General features: G+C 40.7%; 1 protein-coding gene across 1 annotated transcript in view; it reads right to left on the reverse strand.

Annotated features, from left to right (window-relative positions):
- LOC135198609 (CLK4-associating serine/arginine rich protein-like) overlaps positions 1-25,478 on the reverse strand; it is a 162,916-nt gene that overhangs the window by 33,642 nt on the left and 103,796 nt on the right. Inside the window, exons 12-14 of the mRNA XM_064226349.1 lie at positions 24,177-24,219; positions 20,949-21,015; positions 8,342-8,447 (exon numbers count right to left, since the gene is read on the reverse strand). Of these exons, the coding sequence (XP_064082419.1) occupies positions 8,342-8,447; positions 20,949-21,015; positions 24,177-24,219 (216 nt within the window). The remainder of the gene's footprint in view (positions 1-8,341; positions 8,448-20,948; positions 21,016-24,176; positions 24,220-25,478) is intronic.

Raw genomic sequence — 25,478 nt, forward strand, 5'->3', positions numbered from 1 at the left:
CGAGTACAATACCAAAGATCCATGAAAAGTCAGCAATGAGAATGAAAATCCTAGCAGGGAAACCACCAATCAATGTTGACCGGTTCGGCTGGCAGAGAAAATCTGGCCCAATTGGGACGGTTCCTAGCGCTAGCGCCACGGTAACGGGGTGGTGGTTGCCTGAACTACTAATAGGTTACTAGCGTTTGCCGCGAGTTTTGAAAATTTCTGCCAGGTGGAACAGAGAAGTGGAACAGAGAATATAGCTATATATATACCTGCCAGGTAAGTGTCATACATTAAAATTTGCCTATTCACAGTAATTTTTATATTGGGAATTATCCACAAATTCCTTTTTTTTTTATTAATTTCATCATAATATGCACTTTTTGTGATAAAACCATTAAAAAACCTGGAATAAAATTTTTTAGTGGACTTTCATCGAGTTTTAACTAACAAAATAGGCAGCTGTATCTACTGGGGGAACACTGTAATACCTCCATCTTATGCTGTTCGAGTTGCATGAATTCACAATAGTGATAAAAGAATAAAAAGTAAACTGCTATAAGCAACTGGCATGGATGCTGATAATATTCTATAACGAGATATTGACACCATGTGCATTCTATGGGTGATGATGATTATAAGTATTAACTAAAGTTCCAAGTATGGTCAAATAGGCTGTAATGTAATACAGGCAGCTCCTGGTTATCGGCAATCCAGTTTTATGTCGCTTTCTAGCACTGAAATGCACCGATTTCCAGTTATCAGCACCGATACATACCTAACAGGCACCATTAACCTGTTATTGGCCACAATAAGAGCCGAAAATTGCCAATTTTTGGTTATCAATGATTTTCGCTTATCAGCAAGCCATTGGAACAGAACCCTAACCGATAACTTGGCTGCCTTATGCAGCTTAACATGAAGTTTTTATGATAAAACAAAGTTTAATGTATACTTACCTGGCAGGTATATATATAGCTATATTCTCTGTTCCACCTGGCAGAAATTTTCAAAACTCGCGGCAAACGCTAGTAACCTATTAGTAGTTCAGGCAACCACCACCCCGTTACCGTGGCGCTAGCGTCTAGGAACCGTTCCCAATTGGGCCAGATTTTCTCTGAACCCTGTCTCCTGAGGGGAGGCGGGTGGGAATTAAATTATATATACCTGCCAGGTAAGTATACATTAAACTTTGTTTTATCATAAAAACGTCATTTTAATGTATGACACTTACCTGGCAGGTATATATATAGCTGATTGACACATTTGGAGGTGGGTCAAAGACAGCAACATTCTTAGAGTAAAAAATATTATTACCATATTATTAAAACTCTAGGTTCCTTACCTGCTAAGGTAGCTGACTTCATAGGTCCTGCCTCTAAGCCTGCTTAAACCTTAGTAGCTCTCAACAAGGAAGTGTCCTGTATGTTGAAGAAGCTAAGACTGGAACTGACAACTGGACGTGACCAATGTGTTGACAGATCCGTACAGCCCTCTTATGCCACGGCATTCAAGCTAGTAATAGATCATTTACTGAACTACACACACACCATCACCGGATAATACTAACAAGACTGAGAAAGTACCGCCCACTTTTCTCAGACGACCAATAAACACAAACACCATCACCTAATAAAACTAGCTTAAAAGAAGGTTATGGGGTAGTAACTCCTTTGCCCAATACTGTACCCGAAGACACGTATGGACCTAGCGTCTGACAATTATCAAAGGTTGTCTGAACATCCCTAAGATAATGAGACGCAAATATTGAATTAGTTCTCCAATATGTGGATTCAATAATTTCCTGAGGCTAAATTCTTTTTAAAAGCTAATGAAGTCGACCACTGATTGCCCTGACTTCATGAGCCTTCACATTTCAAAATACCAAAGCTCTGCTCTTCACACAACATATGAGCCTCTTTAATTAACTCTCTCATGAAGAAGGCTAGCGCGTTCTTCGTCATGGGTCTAGTGGGGTCTTTAACTGAACACCACAGAGCATCAGACTTCCCTCTGATAACTCTTGTTCTTTCTATATACCATCGCAATGCTCTCACTGGGCAGAGAACTCTTTCTTGCTCTTGACCCACCAATTCAGCTAGACCCAAAACTTCAAAGGATCTTGGCCAAGGATTAGCTGGATTCTCATTCTTGGCCAAGAAACCTTCTTGGAATGAACACACTGCATTGCCATGTCTCCATCCCACCTTCTTCGATATGGCCTGAAAGCTCACTAACCTCTTTAGCAGTTGCCAATGCTACTAAAAAGATAGTCTTCTTAGCAAGATCTCTCAGAGAGGATTCCTCTAACGGCTCGAACTTGCTAGAAGTTAAATACTTCAAGACCACATCAAGGTTCCAAGCAGGAGGCCTGCATTCTGATTGTTTCTTCGTGCCAAACTACCTAATCAGATCTCTAAGGTCTAAGTTATTCGAGATGTCTAGTCCCTGTGTCTAAACACTGAGGTTAGCATACTCTTATAACCTTTTATTGTCGAAACTGATAAGCGTAAATCCTTCCTCAAGTATAGAAGGAAATCTGCGATTTGGGTCACAGAGTACTGGATGAAGACACTTTCCTGTTCTTACACCACTTCCGGAAATTGTCCCACTTCGACTGATACACTGTGATAGTGGAGGTTCTTCTGGCTCTAGCCACTGCACTGGCCACCTCTCTAGAATATCCCCTCGCTCTGACCAGACGTTCGATAGTCTGAACGCAGTCAGACCCAGAGCGAGGGTATTCTTGTGAAACCTGTCGAAGTGGGGTTGTCTGAGTAAATCTACTCTTAGAGGAAGAGTCCTTGGCGTATCTACTGTCCATTCCAGTACCTCTGTGAACCAACTTTTTTGGGCCGGCCAAAACGGGGCTATTAAGGTCATCCTCGTTCCTTTGCTCTCCCTGAACTTCTTCATCACTTTCCCCAGCACCTTGAACGGAGGAAAAGCGTACAGATCTAAGTTTGACCAATCCATCAGGAATGCATCGACCGCCACTGCTTCCTGGTCTGGAACCGGAGAGCAATATGTTGGTAACCTTTTTGTTCTGTCTGTCGCAAACAGATCCACTACCGGACAGCCCCACAACTTCCACAGGCTCTGGCAAACCTCCATGTGCAACGTCCACGTCCGTCGAGAGAAGTTGCTCTCTTCTGCTCAACAGGTCCGCACCCACGTTCTTCTCTCCTTGTAAAATTTAAACCTGGTGAGTATCACGACCTTTTCCTCTTCCGCCCAAAGCAGAATTTCTTTTGCCAGATCGTAAAGGGGAAAGAATGAGTTCCCCCTTGTTTCCGGATGTATGCCAGAGCCGTGGTGTTGTCCGAGTTGACCTGCACTGTCTTGTTTCGAATCAACTCTCTGAAATGCTTCAAAGCCAAGAAAATTGCCATCAGTTCCTTCCTGTTTATGTGCCACTTCATTTCGACCTTGCTCCAAAGTCCGACACCTCTTGAGGGCCTAATGTCGCTCCCCCAACCCTCGCGTCCGACGCGTCGGAAAACAAGACGAGGTCTGGGTTCTTCTGCTGAAGCGACATCCCTCTTGCTAACCTGCCTGGAGTTAGCCACCACTTTAATTCCTCCTTTACTCGGCCGGAATTAGAAACTGGAAGGAATCCGGTTGCAATTTTCTTGGCCATGAATCCTTCAGGAAAAACTGAAGAGGTCTCATGTGCAGTCTTCCTAAAGAAATGAACCTCTCTAGCGAAGAGTGTGCCCAGTAGACTCATCCACTCTCTTGCAGAGCATCGGTCTTTCTTTAGAAAGTCCTGCACCTTCCGAATGCATTGGGCTTGCCTCTCGGGGGACGGAAGCCCGAAAAGTCACTGCCGATATCTGTATCCCCAAATAAACTATCTGTTTTTGGGGCTCCAATTGAGACTTTCCCATATTCACTACTAGACCTAGTTCTTTTGCCAAGTCCAGTGTTTGACTCAAGTCCTCCAGACATTGACTTCTTGATTGGATCTTATCAACCAGTCGTCCAGATAAAAAGACACTCTGATCCCTCTTAAATGTAACCATCTCGCCACATTGGACATCATCCTCGTGAACACTTGAGGTGCTGTGCAAAGGCCGAAGCATAGGGCCTTGAACTGAAAGACCCTGTCCTGAATCACAAACCTTAGATACTTCCTACTTCCTGGATGAATCGGAATATGAAAGTATGCGTCTTGTAAGTCCAGAGTCGCCATCCAGTCCCCTGGACGTACCGCTGCCAGTACTGAATCGTTCGTCTCCATAGTGAACTTGGTCTTTTCTACGAAAAGATTCAGTTGACTTACGTCCAGCACTGGCCTCCAACCTCCCGAGGACTTCGCAACCAGGAACAGACGGTTGTAAAATCCCGGAGATTCGTGATCCAGAACAGGTTCTATGGCTCCTTTCTCTAGCATGGAAGCTACTTGCTCCCACAGAGCCGCTTTCTTCTCTAAATCGTTGTAATTTGCCCCGAGGGCTCTCGGAGATGTTGCGAGAGGAGGTCTTTTCAAGAAAGGAAATCTTGTACCCTTCCCGAGCTACATTGACAGCCCAGGGATCTGCCTTCATATCCTGCCAAACTTCCCAAAAACCTTGAAGTCTGGCTCCCACTGTCGTCTGGAGGACTGAGTTCTCATTCTTTAGAGGGTGTCTTGGCTCCTCTTTTCGCGGGTACTCTCTTACCCCTAAAGGCGGGTCGAGCGAATGTTCTTCCTCGAAAGGGCTGTTGCGACGGCCTAGTATCCTTTGGAGTCTTCTTCACCAACTTGGTTGGTAAGAACTTTTTAACTGAAGAAGAAAGAAGATCTTGAGTGGCTTTCTGCGAAAGAGAGAGCTATATCCCTAATCACCTCTGAAGGAAACAGCTGTTTCGAAAGAGGAGAGAACAGTAACTCCGATTTCTGAGAGTTAGAAACTCCTTTGAAGCGAACGAACACAACAGCGATCTCTTCTTAAGTACTCCTGCTGTAAATAAATAACGAAGCCAGTTTCATTCGTTCCGTCTCTCAGAGCCTTATCCATGCAGGACATAATGCTCTTAGCTGTTTCTAAGTCCTGTGAATCCTCTTCTTCTAGGGAGTTCGCTAGCGCTCCCAAGGACCAATCCAAGAAATTGAAGACTTCGAAAGTCCTAAAAATCCCTTTAAATAGATGGTCAAATTCTGAAGACGTCCACCAGACCTTGGCAGACTGTAACGCCTGTCTGCGTGAGCTGTCTACTATACTGGAGAAGTCCCCCTGGGAGGAGGCAGGTACTCCCAGGCCTAGACTTTCTCCAGTAGCGTACCATACTCCTGATTTAGAAGCCAACTTAGCTGGAGGAAAAACAAAAGAGTATTTTCCCGCTTCTTTCTTCTCCTTCATCCAGTCATCACCCGTTTGAAGGGCCTTCTTTTTGCCGAAATCGACATTGTCATTTTAAGGAAAGAGGACTTCTTTGGAGTCCTAGTCTTGGAAAACTGTGATAAGGGGGATAACGGAGCTGTCGGTTTAAATTCCCCCTCAAAAACAGCCATAAGACGTGAAGTCAGAACCTTATAATCTGAAGAAGGTTCCGTATTCTTTTCTTCAACTACTTCCAATTCTTCTTCTGCTGAAGAAATGTCTTGTAATCCTCGTCGTATTGACGCTTCGTTGAAGGAATAGAGTCCTGCCGCCTGCGTCCTGCGGCTACCGAGGCGTCGGCATCCTGCCGCCTCTCGATGTCCTGCCGCCTGCGTCCTGCGGCTAACCGAGGCGTCGGCGTCCTGCCGCCTCTCGATGTCCTGCCGCCTGGCGTCCTGCGTCCATCGCTTCCTGCCGCCTGCGTCCTGCGTCCATCGCTTCCTGCCGCCTGCGTCCTGCGTCCACCATTGTTCCCGCGTCCTGACGTTTGCGTCCTGCTTCTTCCGAAACTATTTCCCTCCTAGCGCCAGTGCGCCCTGCGTCCTCGGCGAACGCGTCCTTGTCTTCCCTTTTAGAAGACTTAATGGGAAGGAAATCGTCCTTACGCCTCGAAGATGCTTGTTCAGGAGCATCCCAAGACTTCACCAGCACTGCCAACTTGGACTGCATTTCCCGTAAGAAATGCTTCGTACCATCCTCCTGAATGGTAGACGACGAAGGATGAGGATTACGAGCGGGACTGCGACCTAACGGAGAGCGATCTTGTACTCTACCCGACGGAGAAATACGAGGGGAGGATACATGAGAAGATGGAGGCGATTCTCCCATGGAAATACCATGCCGAGACGGACGTATATCACCAGTGCGTCCTGCGTCCTCTCTAGTACGAAAAATCCTTTTCCTCTTGATCGGCACTGCGTCCCCGTCTTCCGAGGATGACAACACCTCAGGACTACTCCAAGCCTCACTATCTTGCACCTGTCTCTCGAGAGCAGTTGATGTCCTAAACGTCCTCTTGAGTGGGCGAGACACCACTGCATACCGACGTTCTCGCTCGGAAGTCGAACCTTCCGAGGACGCACACTTCCCAGTTACGCCTTTTCTGCGGCGAACTGTAACAGCCTGGGAACTTGCAACAGGACTGTTCGAAGGGACGCCTGACCGTGACAAAACCTCTCTCGCCTCCCTTCGACTGTCGACATGCCCTTCTCCCTTGGGTCTGGGAGCTTGACAGAGGTCTAGGTCTAGGAGCACGAGAGAGACGATCAGACGCCCCCTCCACTACACTTTCACTGACATCGAAAGCACTAACTCTATCTGTAAGTCGCTGTATCTGGTCGCCCATGGACGCAAGGGCAGCGAACACTTTCACAATATTTGTATCGTTCGCCTCCTCCGATACAGCAGCGGGCGCAGGAGATACCTGGGGAGAAGGAACTACCAATTCTACATTAGAAGGAGCTGGAGAGGAAATACATTCACTCCTTTTACTCGAAGAATTTGACTTCTCACTACGAGAAACAGATCTCCTTACACGATCTTTCTCAAGCCTCTCAACATATTTCATAAAGACCTTCCATTCCTTCTCTGATAAATTCTCACATTCAATGCATCTGTTCTCCCAAGTACACACATTCTCCCTACACTTCTTACAAACGGTATGAGGGTCGACCGAAGCTTTCGGCAATCTTACCTTACACCCCTCTTTTACACACACTCTAAACATACTTCCAGTATCAGACATCTTTAAAGAACAATCCAAAGCGAATGCCAAGCTAACGTTTCCGAGTACAATACCAAAATCCAAGATCAGTCAGCAACGAGAATGAAAATTCTAGCAGGGAACCACCAACAATGTTGCCGGTTCGGCTGGCAGAGAAAATCTGGCCCAATTGGGAACGGTTCCTAGCGCTAGCGCCACGGTAACGGGGTGGTGGTTGCCTGAACTACTAATAGGTTACTAGCGTTTGCCGCGAGTTTGAAAATTTCTGCCAGGTGGAACAGAGAATATAGCTATATATATACCTGCCAGGTAAGTGTCATACATTAAAAATAAAAGTTCATACATATGACCTCTTACATGCAAGACTGAAGATGACATTGAGTTAACATACAGCTTTGGCATGAATGCTGTAAAATTTTAGAAATCTAATATACAAAATCAAAGAGGGCTTGGTTCTAAATCTACCAATAGTATCCCCATTATCATCAGGAATCTTTGCTTTCAGGTATACCACAATCCTGGTGGTAAAACTGGTGTCAGATGTTTTCTATCTCAATCTACTCTTATATCATCATTTGTAGTCATAGACTCTAACCTATGGAGCTGTGTATTTACCTCACTGTATCTCAACCACCTGATGAGCCAAGTTGCAACATAATCTTGATACAAAATATCTGTGATTGCCTAGCCCCAAATCTTTCAACTTCTCTTCTTTTTAGCAATCATTCAAATACAGTATAATCTTTTCTAATATTGAATTTTGTTAGTACTGTACAATACTGTATAACAACTTTATTACCATGAAGAGTTGGGCATCTATTTGTATTAATGGAAAAAATAACAATTGCAAAGACATTACTGTATTCTGACCAAAAACTGCAGTGCTTTTATCAAGTTGGTGAAAATATAAAATTAAGGTTTTATAAGAAGAAAAGACTATTGGTGTGTTTTGCTATTACATATTTTTTACAAATAAGTGTAGAGTATACTGTACTAAGATATTATGCATTTTTAACTGTGCTTTTTAAACTTGCCCTCAAGCTTTTCCTATGTACTCATAACAAGTATGAATAAACCTTCCACCCTCAAACTGAAACAATATACAAATATTACTGCAATATTTCAAAAGCCAGCATCGCCACTTTAGATAGATAGATAGAATATGAAATTTAAGCCAAAGGCATTTCTAATGATTAATGCAAGATTTATATATCTATTATCAACTTGATCCACATAAAAACCATGAAATAAAAAAGATAAAACTCACCTTCTTCGTAATCTGATGGCCATTTCCCTCAATTCCTCTTCTCTATCTTGACGTTCCTGTTCAGCTTTTTCTGCCCTTTCTCTTTCAAGACGCTTATCCGCCTTGACTACGTGTAGTATTCATAACAAATCGTAAAATAAAAAATTTTTATACGCTGACATACACTATGTATAATAGATGAAGGAAACAGACAAAGCTAATCATGTATAACTAAACTAATTCTGATAATTCTGTGACTTGATAATTAAACAAATAAATTGCAACACAACAAAATGACACAATTCCTTTCTGATACAATTACAAGCAATGCCAAAATACGTACTTATCACAACACTAAACCTGTCCCCTATTTCAAGATACATTTTGAAAAGCACTGAATTGAAACATTTTAATCAAATGACAGTGACTGACATCCTTGATCTCATTAAGAGGATGTAACCTACTAAAATCCATGTAATTAAAAAAATTAATGGTCAAAATTATGAACTAACCTAAGTTAAAGATTCAATTTAATAAACAACAGAAAAATGAAATGTTCATAATAAAATAAAGTTTTACATATAAATTTACCAGATAATTACAAAACTATTAGTTTCTACTTAAACTGCAGCTTCAGATTTTGAAATTTGTGGTAGGACTATTGTTTTGGTGTAGGTAACTGACCGGCCCACTTTCAGGGAAGAATAGGTACTATGCTCTATGTCCATGAGCAAGGAGGAGGGAGGGCTCAAATCATGTAATTACTTGGTAAGTATATAAATAAAAACTTTATTTCATTATAAAAATATCATTTTTATATCAGTAACTTACCAAGTAGTTACATAGCTGAATCCCACATTGACAGGAGGTGGGAAGCATGGACATGATCTACTCAAAACATATACTAGTAAAGATACGAATTTGAAATAGAAAAGTAGCAAGCATTGGTGAAATGCTTGTTGTAACCTTACCTGGTGAGAGAGCTATAGCAGGAGGATACTGCCTCTGGTTGGTGCTCATCTCAACCTGCATGGTTGAGATGGTGGTAAAACCAAGAACTGTCTCTACTTCAGTGGGAGCTTTGCAGTCAAGGATTATCTGGAGACTGCCAAAGCATTATGAAACAACAAATGCCCTTGCCCTGGATTCAGTACAATAAAATAACCAGATACATTTGTTGCTTACACAACACATTAACAACCATTCCCCAACCATTAAAAACAACAATTGGTGGGTACTCCAGGCACACAGTACTCCGAGGCTTCCAAAAACTCGATGACCTTAATCAAGGTGAGGAGATAGGTAAAATGGAGGCATATTCCTATCCTTTGTTCCCCAATACCATGCCAGCCACAGAAAAAGGCCCTGAATTACTGCAGTCTTCATAAAGTGTTTCAAAATCATGTAAGTAATGGGTGGCAAATACTGATTGGCACTTTCAAAAAGTAGATTGAATGATTGCAGAGAGAGTGATAAGTTGCGTCTAAAAGCTAACAAAGTGGTGACTGCCCTTACCTCGTGGGCTTTAACCTTAAGAATGGGTAAGCATACTCTTGAACACCCAAGTGAGACTCAGATATTACATTCTTCAAGAAGAAAGCAAGTGCATGTATTCTTGGATAGAGGGCATGATGGGTTATTGACTGAACACCAGTGGCTATGAGAGCGACTTCTGATATTCTCAACTCTCTCAAGATGGTGGTTTAATGCTCTAACCGGGCACAGAACTCTCTCCTGGTCTGTAAGTCCAAGGATCCCTGTTAAATTCTTGATAGAAGGAGTGAGGCTGGGGATTGGAAGGGGTTTCGTTCTTCCCTAAGAAGCCCAGATTGAGCTTGCAGACAGCTCCTTGTGAAAATCCCACTCGCTTGTTCAGGGCCTACAACTCGTTAATGATTTGCAGTTGTCAAAGCAACCAGGAAAAGAGTTTTCTTTGTTAAGTCCGTGAGGGACGAGGAGTGAAGAGGCTCAAATGGAGGGCCCAAAAGCCAACAAAGAACAAGATCTAAGTTCCAAGAGACTGCAGTCTGCTTATCTTGTTTCAAAGTGTCAAAAAACTTTATCAAGTCATCGACATCCTGATTTGTTGCTAGATCCAATCTCCTATGTCTAAATACTGAATTTAACATGGATCTGTAACCTCTAAATGTAGAAGCTGCTAAGCCCCAAGAAGACTTCAAGAAAAGTAAAACATCTGCTATCAGGGGTAGAAATGTTTTAGAAGAAGAGATGCCATGTCTGGCATCAGCCACAGAAGACCGTCCACTTGGCCTGGTAGACCTAGGTGGAAGAGTCACATCTGCATTTGGCAATAGCCTCTGCAATCAATTTTGAAAACCCTTTTGTTCTGACAAGCTTCCTGACAGTGTGAAGCCTGTCAGAGCAAGATTGGATAAGTCTTGATGGAACTGATGGAATAGGCCTGTTTGAGAAGACTTCCTCTGTGGAAAACTCTTGGGAAGTCCACCAGAAGCTTTAGGAGGTCCAGAGACCACTCCTTCTGCAGTGAAAACAGAGCTACAAGGGTCACTGATGTGTTGTTGCAGGAGCAAAACTTGTTTAAGACTTCCCTCACCATACTGAATGGTGGGAAGGCATAAACCTCCAGGTTCGACTAATCCTGGAGCACTGCATCTGTTGCCCATGCCTGAGGATCCGGGACTGGTGAACTATAAAGGGGAGGACGATGGCTCCTCGACATTGCAAACAGGTCAAACAGCTCCACCGATGGCTTTCCCCACTGTTTCCACAGGTCGGTGCACACCTGCGCATTCAGTGTCCATTCCGTGGGTAGAACTTAAATCCAGTGACTTAATTTGTCCGCTAGGATGTTCAATTTGCCCTGAATGAAGCATGTGACAAATTGGGGTCCAGAGAAGATCCTTGGCTGCTTTGTGAAGGGAGAAAAAGTGTGCTCCTCCCTGGCTTTTTAGGTATGCCAGTGTGGCTGTGTTGTCTGAGTGAATCACGACAGGTATGTTGCATGTCCCCGAAGCAAAATGTTGAGGAGCTAAGTGAACTGCCTTCAACACCCTTACATTGATATGAAGTTTTCTCTCATCCCAAGACCACGTTCCAGCAAATTCCATATCCTCTAAAAGTGGCCCCAACCCAAATCTGATGCATCTGAGTATAAGGTTACTATAAATCTCCCTTCTTTGAGCCACCACAAATGGTCCTCCATGCCTCAGGTGTGATGGGGAAGACAAAAGAGTGAAATAGTCTTCCTGTGCCAAGAGGCCTTTAAGAAGAATTGCAAAGGTCTTGTGTGAAGTCTCCCTATATGCATGAACTTCTCAATGGATGAGAGGGTACCTAGAAGACTCATCCATGCACTGGCCGAACAGGGTGGGAGAGTGAGGAAGCTTCGTACTGTCCAGAGGCAGGATTGTACTCTTGTGGGATGGAAAAGCACAAAAGGCCATAGTCTATCCTCATCCCTAAATAGACTACTAACTGAGTCAGGACTAACTGACTTCTTTAAGTTGAACAGCAGGCCGTGTAAGCGGAAGAGTCTTCTGAAGGTCCTCCGTGCAGTTTGTTCTTGAAGATGAGCATACGAGCCAATCATCTAGATATAAGCATATGTTGATGCCCATCACATGTAACCATTTTGCTAAAGGGATAAGAACCCGGGCAAACACTTGTGGGGCTGTGGAGAGGCTGAAGAACAGAGCCCAAAATTGAAAGACCCTATCCAGGAATACAAACCTCAGGTACTTCCTGTAGTCCAGGTGTACTGGGACATGGAAGTAAGCATCCTGCATGTCGACTGTCGCCATCCAGTCTCTCTGGCAAATAGATGACAAGACTGAATGGTTTGTCAGCATCTTGAATATTGTCATCTGCACATAAAAATTCAGGACATCAGCGCCCAGGACTGGCCTCCAACCTCCCAATGACTTGGGAACGATAAATAGGCAGTTGTAAAACCCCTCCAAGTTCAAGTCCTCGACCACCTCTATAGCTCTCTTTCTGAGGATTCTGAGGAGAGAAGGCTTCCTCTGAGAGGACCGAAAAACCTCTCCGAACCTACTTAGTAGGCTGATGGGAGATGACATTAAGAGAGGTTTCTCCTTGAACAGGATGGAATACCCCTCTCTAAGAATTTCTGACACCCACAGCTCTACATTGTTGGGTTCCCATTTTCCCCGAAAATGAAGAAGCCTAACACCCACAGGGACACGGAGGACCAGATCCTCACTTGCTAGAGGAGGGTCTAACAGATGACTTTACATTGACAGGACGAATTAATCTGAGATTCAAGCACGAGAGTGAATGAATCCTCGCTTTGCCACCTCAAAAGGGCCGTGGTTGCAAAGGGAAGAAAGACCTAGCACTAAAAGCCTCCACAGGAGCCCGACTTGACTCTAGGGAATTTGGTAGAATGTGCCAACAAGCTTTGGTTGCTTTCTTCTGCAACTCCACTGCTAGTTGTTCTATTGTGGCTCATGGAAAGAGACTGCCACGGCCCATAGGAGGACAATCTCTGGGAGGGAGTGACCATTTTCGTGGTAAACGAGCACCACAGTTCCCTTTTCTTGAGGATATGTGACAAAAAAATTGCAGCCAATTCTTGGGATCCATCTCTTATAGCCTTGTTGGCACAAGAGAGCACTCCAACCTAATCTGCTGAAAATTTATCTTGAGAGAGGCACAATCTTCAATCTTCTTATTCAAAGCCCCCACCATCCAATCCAGGAAGCTGAAGATTTTGAATATTTTAAAAGTCACATACTAAATGACCCAATTCCAAGGCTGAGGACATGATCTTGGCAAGAGTTAAATGCAGATCTACACACTGGATCAATCAAGCCAGAGAAGTCCCCTTGGGAGAAGGCAGAAACATCCAACATAGGAACTTCCCTGGTGGCCTAATAGATATCTCCTCTTAGAAGGATGAGAAAAGGAGACAAAAGGCAGCCTTACCTTTCTCCCTCTTTTCTGCCAACCAATTATCAATTCCTGACAAAGTTCAAAGGCTATCTTAGGCAGTGTGGAGGATCCTGTAGGTTGTCGCATCATAAATGCATATCCAGGAGACGTGGGGGCAACTGGAGTGAAGTACATTGGGTAGCAAAACAGAAAATACTTCAAAAGGGATGCACACGAAGAAGTAGGGTGCTCCCGCTCGAAGTCCTCCTCTGCTGAAGAAATTGAAGAATTAGCAGAGTCCAGTTGATCTCCCTCTAGAATCTGAGACATAGTTGTAGGTTTCTTTAAAAGCTCCAAAATGCTATCCAACTTCTAAAAATGGGTCCTAGACCACCAAGTCCAGTGGAGCAAGACCTTCAAAAGAGGGTGTCGAATGCTTATCCGGCACCAGTGCAACACCAACAGGTGGTGGCACAGACACAGATTGGTGCACTGTCATGGGTGAATCCACTGACACTGAAGAACCATCTGACACTGGGAATACTCAGACACAAGAGGCGCTATTACTGAGAGTTGCTTAGAAACTGAACGCCTGGATCCCACTAGGTGCTTGACTCACACTGGCCGCTTGGATCCACTCAGCACTAAGCTCTAATTGGGTGCTTGGGTCCCACTGGGCTCTTGACTCCAACTGGATGCTCTGATTCCACTGGGCGCTTGGAACTCTTTCCATGGTAAGCCTGCATAGTAGCAAACATACACTGATCCCAATTTTTACAATTGTCGCAAGTTAGATCAGAACAAATTTGTCCTCTGCAATAACAACAAACAGAATGAGTCTCATTTGGATGAAGTCAATCTGGTATTGCAGCACAATACCAGTTACTAGACAAACTAGCATCAGACATAATAAAGTCACAATCAGGTAAATAGTAAATTTTTATAAACTAAGCTATATAATATCAGCCCAGATGCTATCAAAATACAAGGTACTTCACCAAATCTGGCAAAAGCTAGTCCATCTGGTGAACAAATCCTGAAAAACCCAAAACCAAAGCAACTCAACAACAGACGTTCAGTCGTTCAGCAGCAGAAAAGAATTGAGCTCTTCAGCTATGTTGTATCCATTCTTCCCCAAAACTGGGCGGGGTGTGTTACTTACACCAAAACAACAGAGCGCTACCAAGAATTTAAAAACCTAAACCTGACATTTAAGTGACAACTAATAGCTTTGTAATTACTTGGAAAGTTACTTATAAAAAAATTAAATGCTTCAGTAATTCCCTTGGAAAAAATACTTAAGAAAGAACAACATGCTGCCCATTCTATCAGACAGAACACAAACCTGGTGGCAGTACATTACACCACATTAAACGCAACTATACATTCTGCACTAGCAATCACACATACAGTTGCTTTCTTAATGTACTTTTGTTGCTTTCCATATACCAAAATTCCTTTCTCTCATTTCACACACAGCAACCACCTGAATCCATTCCAGATACCATTGCCCACAACTTATGCCAGTCCCTAACAATTCTCAATATGGCAATATGAGAACGGGCAAGGTAACTAAGCTGACATACCTTCTGATAGAGTTATTCATATATACAACAGCACACCATAAAATCATCATATGAACTAATTTCTCTACTGAGAAATGTAACATAAGGATGTTCTCTTAAAATAAATAACCTTACACGGTTGTGCTCTCCTGTAATGAAGTTGTCCTTACAATACCATTCCTCTCTTTCATAACTCCAAAATTCAATACATTAATTCATATTTCAACTAAATGTTATGAATAGGTCATGTACCCTAAATAAATGCAATGCTCAATTCCCAATACACCTTAAATATTACACTACTTTGCAATGAAAAATGCAACCTATATACAACCTAAAAAATGTCCAATATTGGTCTTGTAAAATTCTATGTATAAGAGGTATGTACTCCTATAAAGAAAAATAATTAAATTCTGTAAGATGTAACCATAAAAAGCTAGGATATAAGGTGGACATATTATGAGAAGGGACAAGAGGAACAGTTAATCATACTAGTAGTAAATATGAAAGCAGCAGGAGGGTAACTGCTAAGGCCACAAAATCACAAAAAGCCCAAAAGAGCCAGAGCACCAAGGAGAATGTGAACAAGACAGAGGACAGAGCAGAAAATACACTACATAATAAACTCTTTGAAAGAAATCTGACAAAAACATTAATGATGATGAAGACAAAAATTTAAGCAGGGAGAACTCTTGAATTACAGTGTAATTAATAAAAATTTTAAAGTAAAAACAGATTCTCTAACATACAAATTCAACATTTTTTACTGTTCATTTCTTCAAAGAAAAAAGGGACATTAATTGCTTGATCCAAATATACACTTAGATGGCATTACATTATGACTAAGATGATTTCTATTTTAAAAGACACATCCCACAGGTTTGTAGTGCTTTATTCAATATAGCCCAATTAAAAACCCTTTAAATTGCTCTGCAGTCTTACAACAATCTTAGCTCACAAGAATCATGACATGTCTATCCCTTTCTAACAAGAAACCTTGTTACAATGTTGCAAGTTTTTTTTTTTTTTGTAAGATCCGTAGTTACATTTCTGAAACAGCACAAAAAGGAGACCATGATGTTATCAGAGCAATTTGTTGTGTGTGAAAACCTATGTGAAGTTGCAATGACAGTAAATCCTCCCAAAAATCAAGTTAGATGAAGATGATGATATTATCAATAGGCTCAACATATTAAATTCTATAGAGATAATAGGTGTTTTTCCCAGTCTTTTATATATAAGTATTCCAAGTGTAAGATGGAAATGGTCACTGAAGCTTGATGATAAGGTGTTCCATTGGTGGTAGGTAGGCAAAGTACCACCCACTCACCTGTCAGTAGCCAACTTTTTCCTTCAGCATCAGGAACTATGTGCACATGGTTGAGGTGAAATTATGAAAAGAGGCTCAGGTCATTATATCTAAGAAAAATACATTACACAATTTGGTATTTATTCATACAAGAATACAAATATTGCCTCGTATGTATGTCTTTTACTCAAGTGGGAACACTGTATATCACACCTTACTAATAGTGTTCCATCAAAACCAGATGATGAAATTTTAATGGTCGAGACCTATAAAATGCAGAGGTTGACAGGGCCTTGAACCAAACAGACTTTTGACTGAAAACTCAGCCTATGGATCAAGGAATCATGTCCTTTCCATATAGGATTGGAAGCACAGGTTTGTAGATAGCTATATCACAATGGGGCATAACCCATTCCTTTGTCCCCATTGTTATAAAGGGACCAGAGGTTATTGTATCAAGGTCTATTCCAGTACATACCCAGCCTGAATGTTGACTTGTGAGGAGATAATGAAAAAAGGAGAGAAGTGCTAGTCACTCACCAAGTCAACCCCATCTTTCTGTCACTCTTGTACTAGGACACCATGCTTTCCCGTCAATGTGAAACTTGAGTAATTATGCAAACTGTTGAGCAAGAATCACAAGTCATACGGAGGTGTCCAAGGACTTGGTGAAATCCCCCAAGTAGAGTGAGGTAAAGGAGGTCCGTCTACAACAGACTGCTGCCCTCAGTACCTATTGCGCTACAAAAAAAAGTTTCTTCTAAAACTTATGGAGGACGCAATCCTACTGACTGCATGAGCTCTTGCCCAGACTAGACTATTATGCCCCTCACTAGACAACTCATGTGCCCACTTGCTCTTCTCTCAAAACTAGAGAATTCTTAGACATATCCTTCTGAAGCCTACGATGCTGGGTCCTACTCAGATAGTACCACATGGTTCCCATTTGACATAGAAGTATCTCATCTGGACTGTTAAAAATAAATCTCAAACAAAAGCTCTCATCTCTCATTAGGAACTGATAAGTTCTATGTTTTCATCACAAACTCAGGTGCAACTAAGAACAAGGGTGAACCTAAGCCTTCTGATTGCCTGAATTGATATACAAGGCTGTGCAACTTGCCAACATATGGGACCTACAAGCAGCACAGTCTTCTCTGAGAATAAACAACAGGAAATAGCACAGCGATGGAATGGTCAACAGGGTTGACCTCCAAAGCAAGAGGTCACCCAGAATACCCAAGGTAGACTGAACTATTTTCAGGTAGTCAAAAGATCCATCAACATGCCAGGAGCAGCAAGGACAGCAGGACAAAGACAGACCACAAGCATGTGAAGATTAGCCTGGGAAGTCACCTGCATGCACACCAGAGTTGCTACAAACAGAACACACACAACCCCTCCAGGAAACAGCAAGAGCTTCTTGGTCTTTCTGCATTTCCGCTGCAAACGAAGACCAGCCAGCACATTCCTCACAGGCAAATCAGGACAGCCAACCATACCCTTGTGAGATCAGAATTTTCAGCCATGAGCAACATAAATAATCCACATACACTATCTCACCCAACACACCTGTTGTTCAAATACTACTTGATCCTTATCTTGAAACAAACCCATGAAAACTTACAAGAGTGGTCACAAACGAAGAAAACAGTCATCAACAGAAGAAATGATTAAGTGCTTAAACACAAAAGGTCAAATCAATGAAGAATAAGCAAGATACAGTGGAACCTCGGTTTTCATATGTAATCCGTTCTGGAACCTTCCATGAAAACCGAAACGTACAAAAACCAAAACAATAATTCCCATAAGGAATAATGTAAATAGAATTAACGCGTTCCATACCCCAAAATATTAACAAGAAATACATTTTACAGGGAATAAACACAGTTATAAACAGAAAATAATGAGAAGTAAATATAAATGAATAATGAAATGAATGATGAACATTTAACATCACTTATCTTTATAGAAGACTCTTGTTACCATATGGAAGATGGAGAGGATGGGAGAGGGAGGAGGAGAGGTTACTGTTTGGAAGGGGAATCCCCCTCCAGAAGGACTTAAGGTATCATGAACACTTCTGGGGTTACTTCTCTATGTCTTTTAGTGGCACTGTCTGATGTTAATTCCCCACTTCCTTTTTCACTAGCACTAGGACCAGCCTGAGAGGCACTGGACCCCTGCCGAATTAAAAAACTGTCCAGAGACAATTGTTTCTGCATCTCTTTAAAATTTGCCTGAAATGGTACAAAGCGTTGTCATTAAACATGTTAGCGACACGGATTACATCTTTGTTTGGGTGATGTTTCTCAACACAATTTTGCTCATCACTCCACTTTACAAACATTTCTTTGATCTCTGAAGTAAGCACAGTATCCCCCCCCATCTTCCTCCTCTGCCGTCTGTTGCTGTTCTTGCTGAAGGTCTTGCAGCTCCTCAGTGGTTAGCTCTTCCCTGTGGGCATCCACTAGCTCTTCCACATCCTCGCCACTCACCTCCAAGCCTATGGACTTCCCCAGAGACACGATAGATTCCACAACAGGCGCAGGGTCATCGGGGTCAGCCTCAAACCCCTCGAAATCCTTCTCAAGGTAACACTGGCCACAATTTCCTCCATGCAGAGTTCATGGATTGAGCAGTCTCTCCCTGCAAAGCCTTGGCTATAAGGCTTATGCAATTGAAAATGTTGAAGTGATCCTTCCAGAACTCTCTTAAGAGTCAGTTCAGTGTCTGAGGTCACTTCAAAGCACCTTTGAAACAGTGCCTTAGTGTACAGTTTCTTGAAGTTCGACATTAATTTGCTGGTCCATGGGCTGGATGAGAGTAGTATTAAGAGGACAAGAACTTCACAGTGATGAATTTAAATTCATCCAACAACTGGTCTTCCAAGCCAGGAAGATGCACAGGAGCATTGTCCATTACCAGGAGGCACTTGAGGGGCATTTTATTTTCTTGCAAATATTTTTTCACACACAAGCCAAACACTTCATTGACCCACTCAACGAAAATTTGCCTCGTGACCCATGCTTTCTTATTGATCTTCCACATCACAGGCAATTTATTCTTTATGACATTGTTCTTCTTAAACACTCGGGGAGTTTCAGAGTAATACACCAGTATGGGGTTTCACTTTGAAATCCCCACTGGCATTCCCACAAAACAAGAGAGTTAGCCTGTCTTTCATAGGTTTGTGCCCTGGCAATGAACTTTCCTCCTGCTTGATGTAAGCCCCTCTTGGCATTTTTTCCAGAACAGGCCTGTCTCATCGCAACTGAAGACCTGTTGTGGGAGGAATCCTTCAGCCTCAAGATACTCCTTGAATTCACCAATGAATTCTTCGGCAGCATGTTTATCTGAGCTCCCCATGCCGTATGACGCCATGGATGCCTGTATGTTTTCTAAATTTTTCAAACCACCCTCTGCTGGCCTTAAAATCACTATGAGAATCACTTGTTAATGGCATTTCCTTACTTAAATCACTATGCAGCAACCTCGCTTTCTAGCAAGTGATCGCTTTACACACACTAACCCCCATGAAATGTTTTTAGTTGATCCACATCAACAACAGCTTTTCAACATCTTCCACTAGTTGCAATCTCTGCTTAGATAGCAACGTGACCCCTTTCGCAACATTAGCTGCCTTTATTTCATCTTTCTTTGCCAGGATAGAGCTGATTGTAGACAGACTTACCGTACATCCTAGTGAGATCAGCAACATGTCCCACTTTCATACTTCGCTACACGTTCTTTCTTAAATTCAGTGGTATTCCTGACCTTTTTTTACCATAGGGGTGGAACTTGCTGCTTTCTTGGGCCCCATGATGACACTTTGCAACGAGTTTATGACAAAATTATTGCACAAAACACAAGGAACGTGCAATGATGCGGGTACTCGCGCGGAGATGTTTGTTCAGTGAGAAACATAGCCAGAATAGATCATAGAAAAAAACGGGATGCTTTGTTTGGGTGCTTCAAACAGAGCCCAGTCACACACTGGGCCACAGATGGAGTGTTACCGAGTGTAAGAAAACCGAGGAACCGTATGATAACAGAGACAAGTTTTCTGACAAAATAGTCTACAAAAACCGAAACATACGAAATGGGAGGTGTACGAAAACCGAGGTTCCACTGTACTGGCTTGAACGGTAGCCAAAGAAAAACTGCTTGGTTACCAGAATGCAAGAGTGGTGCCTTCCCACACTCATCTACCTAAAACAAATCAACCACCTCATTACCAAGCTTCAACAACTATTTCCAGCTCGAGCCAGGAATACTACAATACAAATGATGATAATTATACATACTGGAAGACATTTACATATTGTAAAAAAATAATCTTCATATGAAAAGCTAATACCAAAATAAAGCAATCACAAAATGTATACAATTTGCCTATTTAAATTTTCAAGAAGACTTCACCATTTCTAATATATAATGAAAAGTGATTTGACTTTCATAACTAATGGCCATTTTAGATGAGCAAAATTAATAACTAAATAAAATAAGGTATTCAGCATAAGAATGATATGCATATTGAAGAGTAATACTATAGGTAACTACTTGCACTACATCAGAAATTCTATGGAAAATACATTTAATTCAAGATTTGTATTTCAATAAATCTGTAAGAACTCTGTTAAATATCAAAGTGTATTCCAATAAATCTGTAAGAAGTATGTTACATAGCAAAGGAGTCAGAAATGTAAAACAGTAAAAATCTACTGTAAATTAATTATAATTTGGTTTAGGTCATCTTATGATATCTGCAGCGCCTATGCAGACCATGTTAGAACTCTGAAAAACCTCCTCACTTTGCTTGAAAAGAGAGAATATATTCTACTTTTACTTATAAATAGGAGTGTTAAAATACACTCACACTGCTTTCTGAGAAGAGCTTGCATCTTCTTTTTTAACCTTTCTTGGGGCGTCAATTTGACTGCAGCCTGCAACAAAAATTTAACTTAGAAGACACCTTCACAATAATTTTTAATTTTAACCTGATGACCCTTTTGTCCCTGACTGCTAATCGAAGTCCAATAGTAATGTAAAAATAAGTCACTAAAAAAACATTCGTGCATAACCCACTATAACAACATGAATTTTAGATTATAAAAAAAAAATTCAGGGAGCATGTAATCTGTTTAGTCAACAATTTAACCACTTACTTCAGTCTCACAGAAACTAATTAGTATGATTGTAACTGTTACTATGACACAGTGTCTGATACAGTTAGACAGATAATACCCCATTAGTATAGTATGAAACACTAACCAAACACCTATACTTTTTGCCTATTAATTTTTTCACATAAGCTGTTCAACTTCTTGGTTTTACCTCTGCAAATTTTACAGCACATTAAAAATGAGATCAAAATGACTGAAATAAGAGGCAGAGATATAAAGCTAAAAGTAGACACACTCTCTCTCGAAATTTAAATGGAATTGTAGTTAATTTCATATTTAATTCAAGGTTCCTTGGTAAAAAATAGTTTCTACATACCAAATTCATGTCCATTCAACAAACATCCATTTTGAGATGTATCCAATTGGTCACAACAGAACTAGGATCTAAGTATAGGAGTTATAGGAGTAGCTGTGTTATCTTACAAAGCTTTGGATAAAATTTTCTGCTGTCGTTTCACAGGCAATTGCCTGTGAACATGCAAATTATGGGAAAACCCATGTACCTGAACCATGCTAGGCAAAAAAAGTGTTGTATGGTAGACTTGATTTGAACATTTTTCTGTGAGGACCTTGCTTGCCCATTCAAATGTAGATTCATATTTCATCTCCTTTACTATCTTAATAATTCACAAAATTGAGATCAGTAATCTAGCTCTAACCCAGTCATTATCCCAATGTTACCCATTTTCATAAACCTTTTGTAAGGCTCATGGTTTTTAACATCACATTTCTAAAGGTGGATTTCATTCCATAGTAACTGGGCTAGTTTTTTCTTCCCAGTTGAGATGGTTAGATATATAGTATTTGGGGCTGATGACCAGTCACTGTGACCATATAAAGGCCATTCAGTGCTGCTTTCCAACTGATGAGTTGCACGAAACTTCCTCAATCAGACTGAATATACAGCTGTCCTGCAAAATCACAGGAATTAATAGATGCCAGCGCCAGTGAGCTGAATTCTTGGTCCCTATGCTGAGTTGAATATAGAATTTAGACTAAAGGCCAAGCACTAAGACCTATGAGGTCATTCAGCATTGAAATGGAAATTGACAGCAAAAGGTTTGAAAGGTGTAACAGGAGGAAAACCTCACAGTTACACTATGAATCAAGTTAGGAGAGGTTGGTAAGTAAGATGAAGAAAGAATATGAAAGGCAGTACAGTAAATATAACAAAAGGGGTTGCAGCTAGGGACCGAAGGCACGCTGCAAAGAACCTTAAGTTATGCCTACAGAGCACTGCATGAGGTTCACTGATGGCACTAACACCCTATGGGGTCTTGATCCCTATGAATGGTGTATTCAACCAGCCTAGGCTATTAGCAACTGCTTTCTCACGTAGATTAAAGTTTGTTCAAACCATGGCCCACGTGAGGAATACAACAGCTGTCGTTTTAATAGGAATACTGTGTGTAGGCAAATCTTAAAAATCTCTTACAACAAAAACAACCAGAAGTGAGCTAACAAATGGTGACACAAAAGTATATACACTTAGGAAGTTTAGTCAACCCTCATCTGTGCCCTGTGTGGTACACTGCACATGGTACCTAAAGGTCTTTGCAGCATTCATCAGTCTATTACTTTTCATTCTTTCCCTCTGGTATCTTCCCACCTAGTTGTGTAAGTTCTCTAAATTCACCTTGCTCTTCAACCAATCTATTATACTAGTCTCTTGACACACTCGTTAATTTGCAAGCAGAGGCACCTATGGCAATTTGTTACTGGAGAGCAAGTCTGTCATAGAACTATCACCAACAACCCAAAAGCCTATCCATAGTTACCAATACATAATTTTCCACTACTGGTTACATTTCAGTTAGTTCAGAGTTATTTTGCTTATCATCCATACCTGGAAAAACTATGCTGATACATTGGCGCTTTATAACCTAATCATTTTTTGCAGCATCATAAACCAATTAGCCCTCTGTGAGACTGTGTCATGGTAAACCTTGGGCTTCCCTTCAATATTCATGAATTCTTTTACATATATAACAAGGGAAAAAATACATTTAAAACACTAAACAGATCATTTTCATATAGCACTAAAGTAACTCTTCAAGTATAGAAGGTCCTAATCAAAGAATTGCAGGACCATAAAGCAAAACTACTCTAATGTCTTAGTAATAACATGATACCCTAATAATCAATAAATCTTATAAACTAAACACAGTAAAAATAACACTGTTTCCCTTAATAAAAACAGTCAATATTCACAGTCAGCTATAGGAAAACAACCAAATACTCTTAAAATCTGAATCAACTCATCCCTGACTAACTTCAACGTGTTCCTTTTTAGCATCAAAATTAAAATCAAATGTTTCAGGGTACTAACATTAAAAACACATATATGAGGTATCATTTTTACAATACTGTATGTACTATGACTTATTTCTTTACAGTACGAAAAACACAAGGACTTATATTAATATTCTTCAGAGGTGCTTTACACCAAATGCCTTTTAAACTTGCAAGAACCAAATGCTTTTTCTAATAATAACAAACCTCATTTCTAAGAGATTCTTGCTAGACAAAACTGTCTAAAAGCAAATTGCCAATTAATGTATATTGCCTTTAACATTTCCCAAATGAAGCAAATGCAGAGCAAACTTATATATACATATGTAATATAGCAAAAATGAGGATTTTAAGAACCTGGAACGAAACTGTTAAAACTTAAAACTAGTTATTTAACATATTATCACTAATTTTTTATTCAAAATAACATGCAAGAAATGTTCAAACTGCAAAGCATGCCAATGTATTCATGAATTTCAAAAGGAAAAAGCAGCCCCATGTTAATAACACTAAAGATCACCAAGAATGTAAAGACAAATTTGCGAGAGTTTGACCTTCCCAATAAAAAGAAATTAATGTGAGAGACTAGGACTAATTAACATAGACAACAATAACAGGTTCTTACTGACTTTGGCGGCAGAGGACCCATTACCCACAGTTGATGAGGCCACCCTATAAAAAACAAAAAAATTATCATAATGTAGTTTAAGAAAACCACCAAACCAAATTCTTAGAGCCAAGAATCTTGTTCTGAAGGTAAATGTTAATCAGAGCATGATAAACCGGAATGAAAGGTCCAAACAATCTTCTGTGCATAACAGTATTCTGCTTAAGACATCTTACAGTATTTGTAAATACTTCACCAGAATCTTGTTCTGAGGGTAAAGGTTAATCAGAGCATGATACACCGAAATGCAAGGTCCAGAGAATCTTCTGTACATAACAGTATCCTTCTTAAGACATATTACAGTATTTATAAATACTTTACCAGATAAATAGCAATCTATGACCAACACTCCTTGTAGGAGGGTACTTCTTACTGAGCATTCCCCTGAGCACATTGTAAATGGTATTAAGGGCTCTTTGCAGCAATTAAATAACAGGTACCATCGATTAAGTTTACTCTAGAATTGGAAAAAGACAACCACCTCCCTTTCTTAGATGTTTTGATACATAGAGAACCATTTCAATGTAAATTCAATATTTATAGGAAACAACCAACAACTCAAGTGCATTTCTATTCAGGCCACACTCTTAACATCAAAATATCAATTTTTTCTTCTATGTTTTTACGAGCATTGCACATTGTCAGTCCCCAATATTTGGATCAAGATATTGAATACATAAGAAAAATAGGGAAAGATTTATGTTATCCTTCCTATATACTAGATATTTGCTAAAATAAAGCCCACAAAAAGTTTTATAGTGTAACACAGAGAAAGAAAATTCTAGGACATTCTCAGTTTGCCTTATTTTAACGGATTTGAAACCATTAAATCATTGTTAAAAGCCTTTAAGGTCAACCTTGTTTATTTCTATAATAACACACTAAAAGGAATGTTAATAAAAAATGGCCCCAGGGAAAGCAACAACATAATATATAAAATTCCATATATGGACTGCCCTTCTGTTTATCTCGGACAGTCGAGCAAGGACTTAGAAGTAACATTAAAACAGCATAAATATTCTGTCAAAACTGGACAAACATCTAATGCAATATTCATTCATTTAAGTGAAAACAACCACCTGATAAATTGGATTGGTAGTTCAGTAACTGCAAGATCAAAGGTGTCTTATCACAAAATCTTTTAGGATCTGCCATAATACAACTTACTTCCCATTGTAATTTTAATATTAGTTGTGGTCTGTTTCATTTAGACCCTTGTATTTGCAACATGTTTAAAAATTACCTCAAAGATATAATTACAGAC

This window comes from Macrobrachium nipponense, chromosome 23, assembly GCF_015104395.2.
Source record: "Macrobrachium nipponense isolate FS-2020 chromosome 23, ASM1510439v2, whole genome shotgun sequence".
NCBI classification, from domain to species: domain Eukaryota; kingdom Metazoa; phylum Arthropoda; class Malacostraca; order Decapoda; family Palaemonidae; genus Macrobrachium; species Macrobrachium nipponense.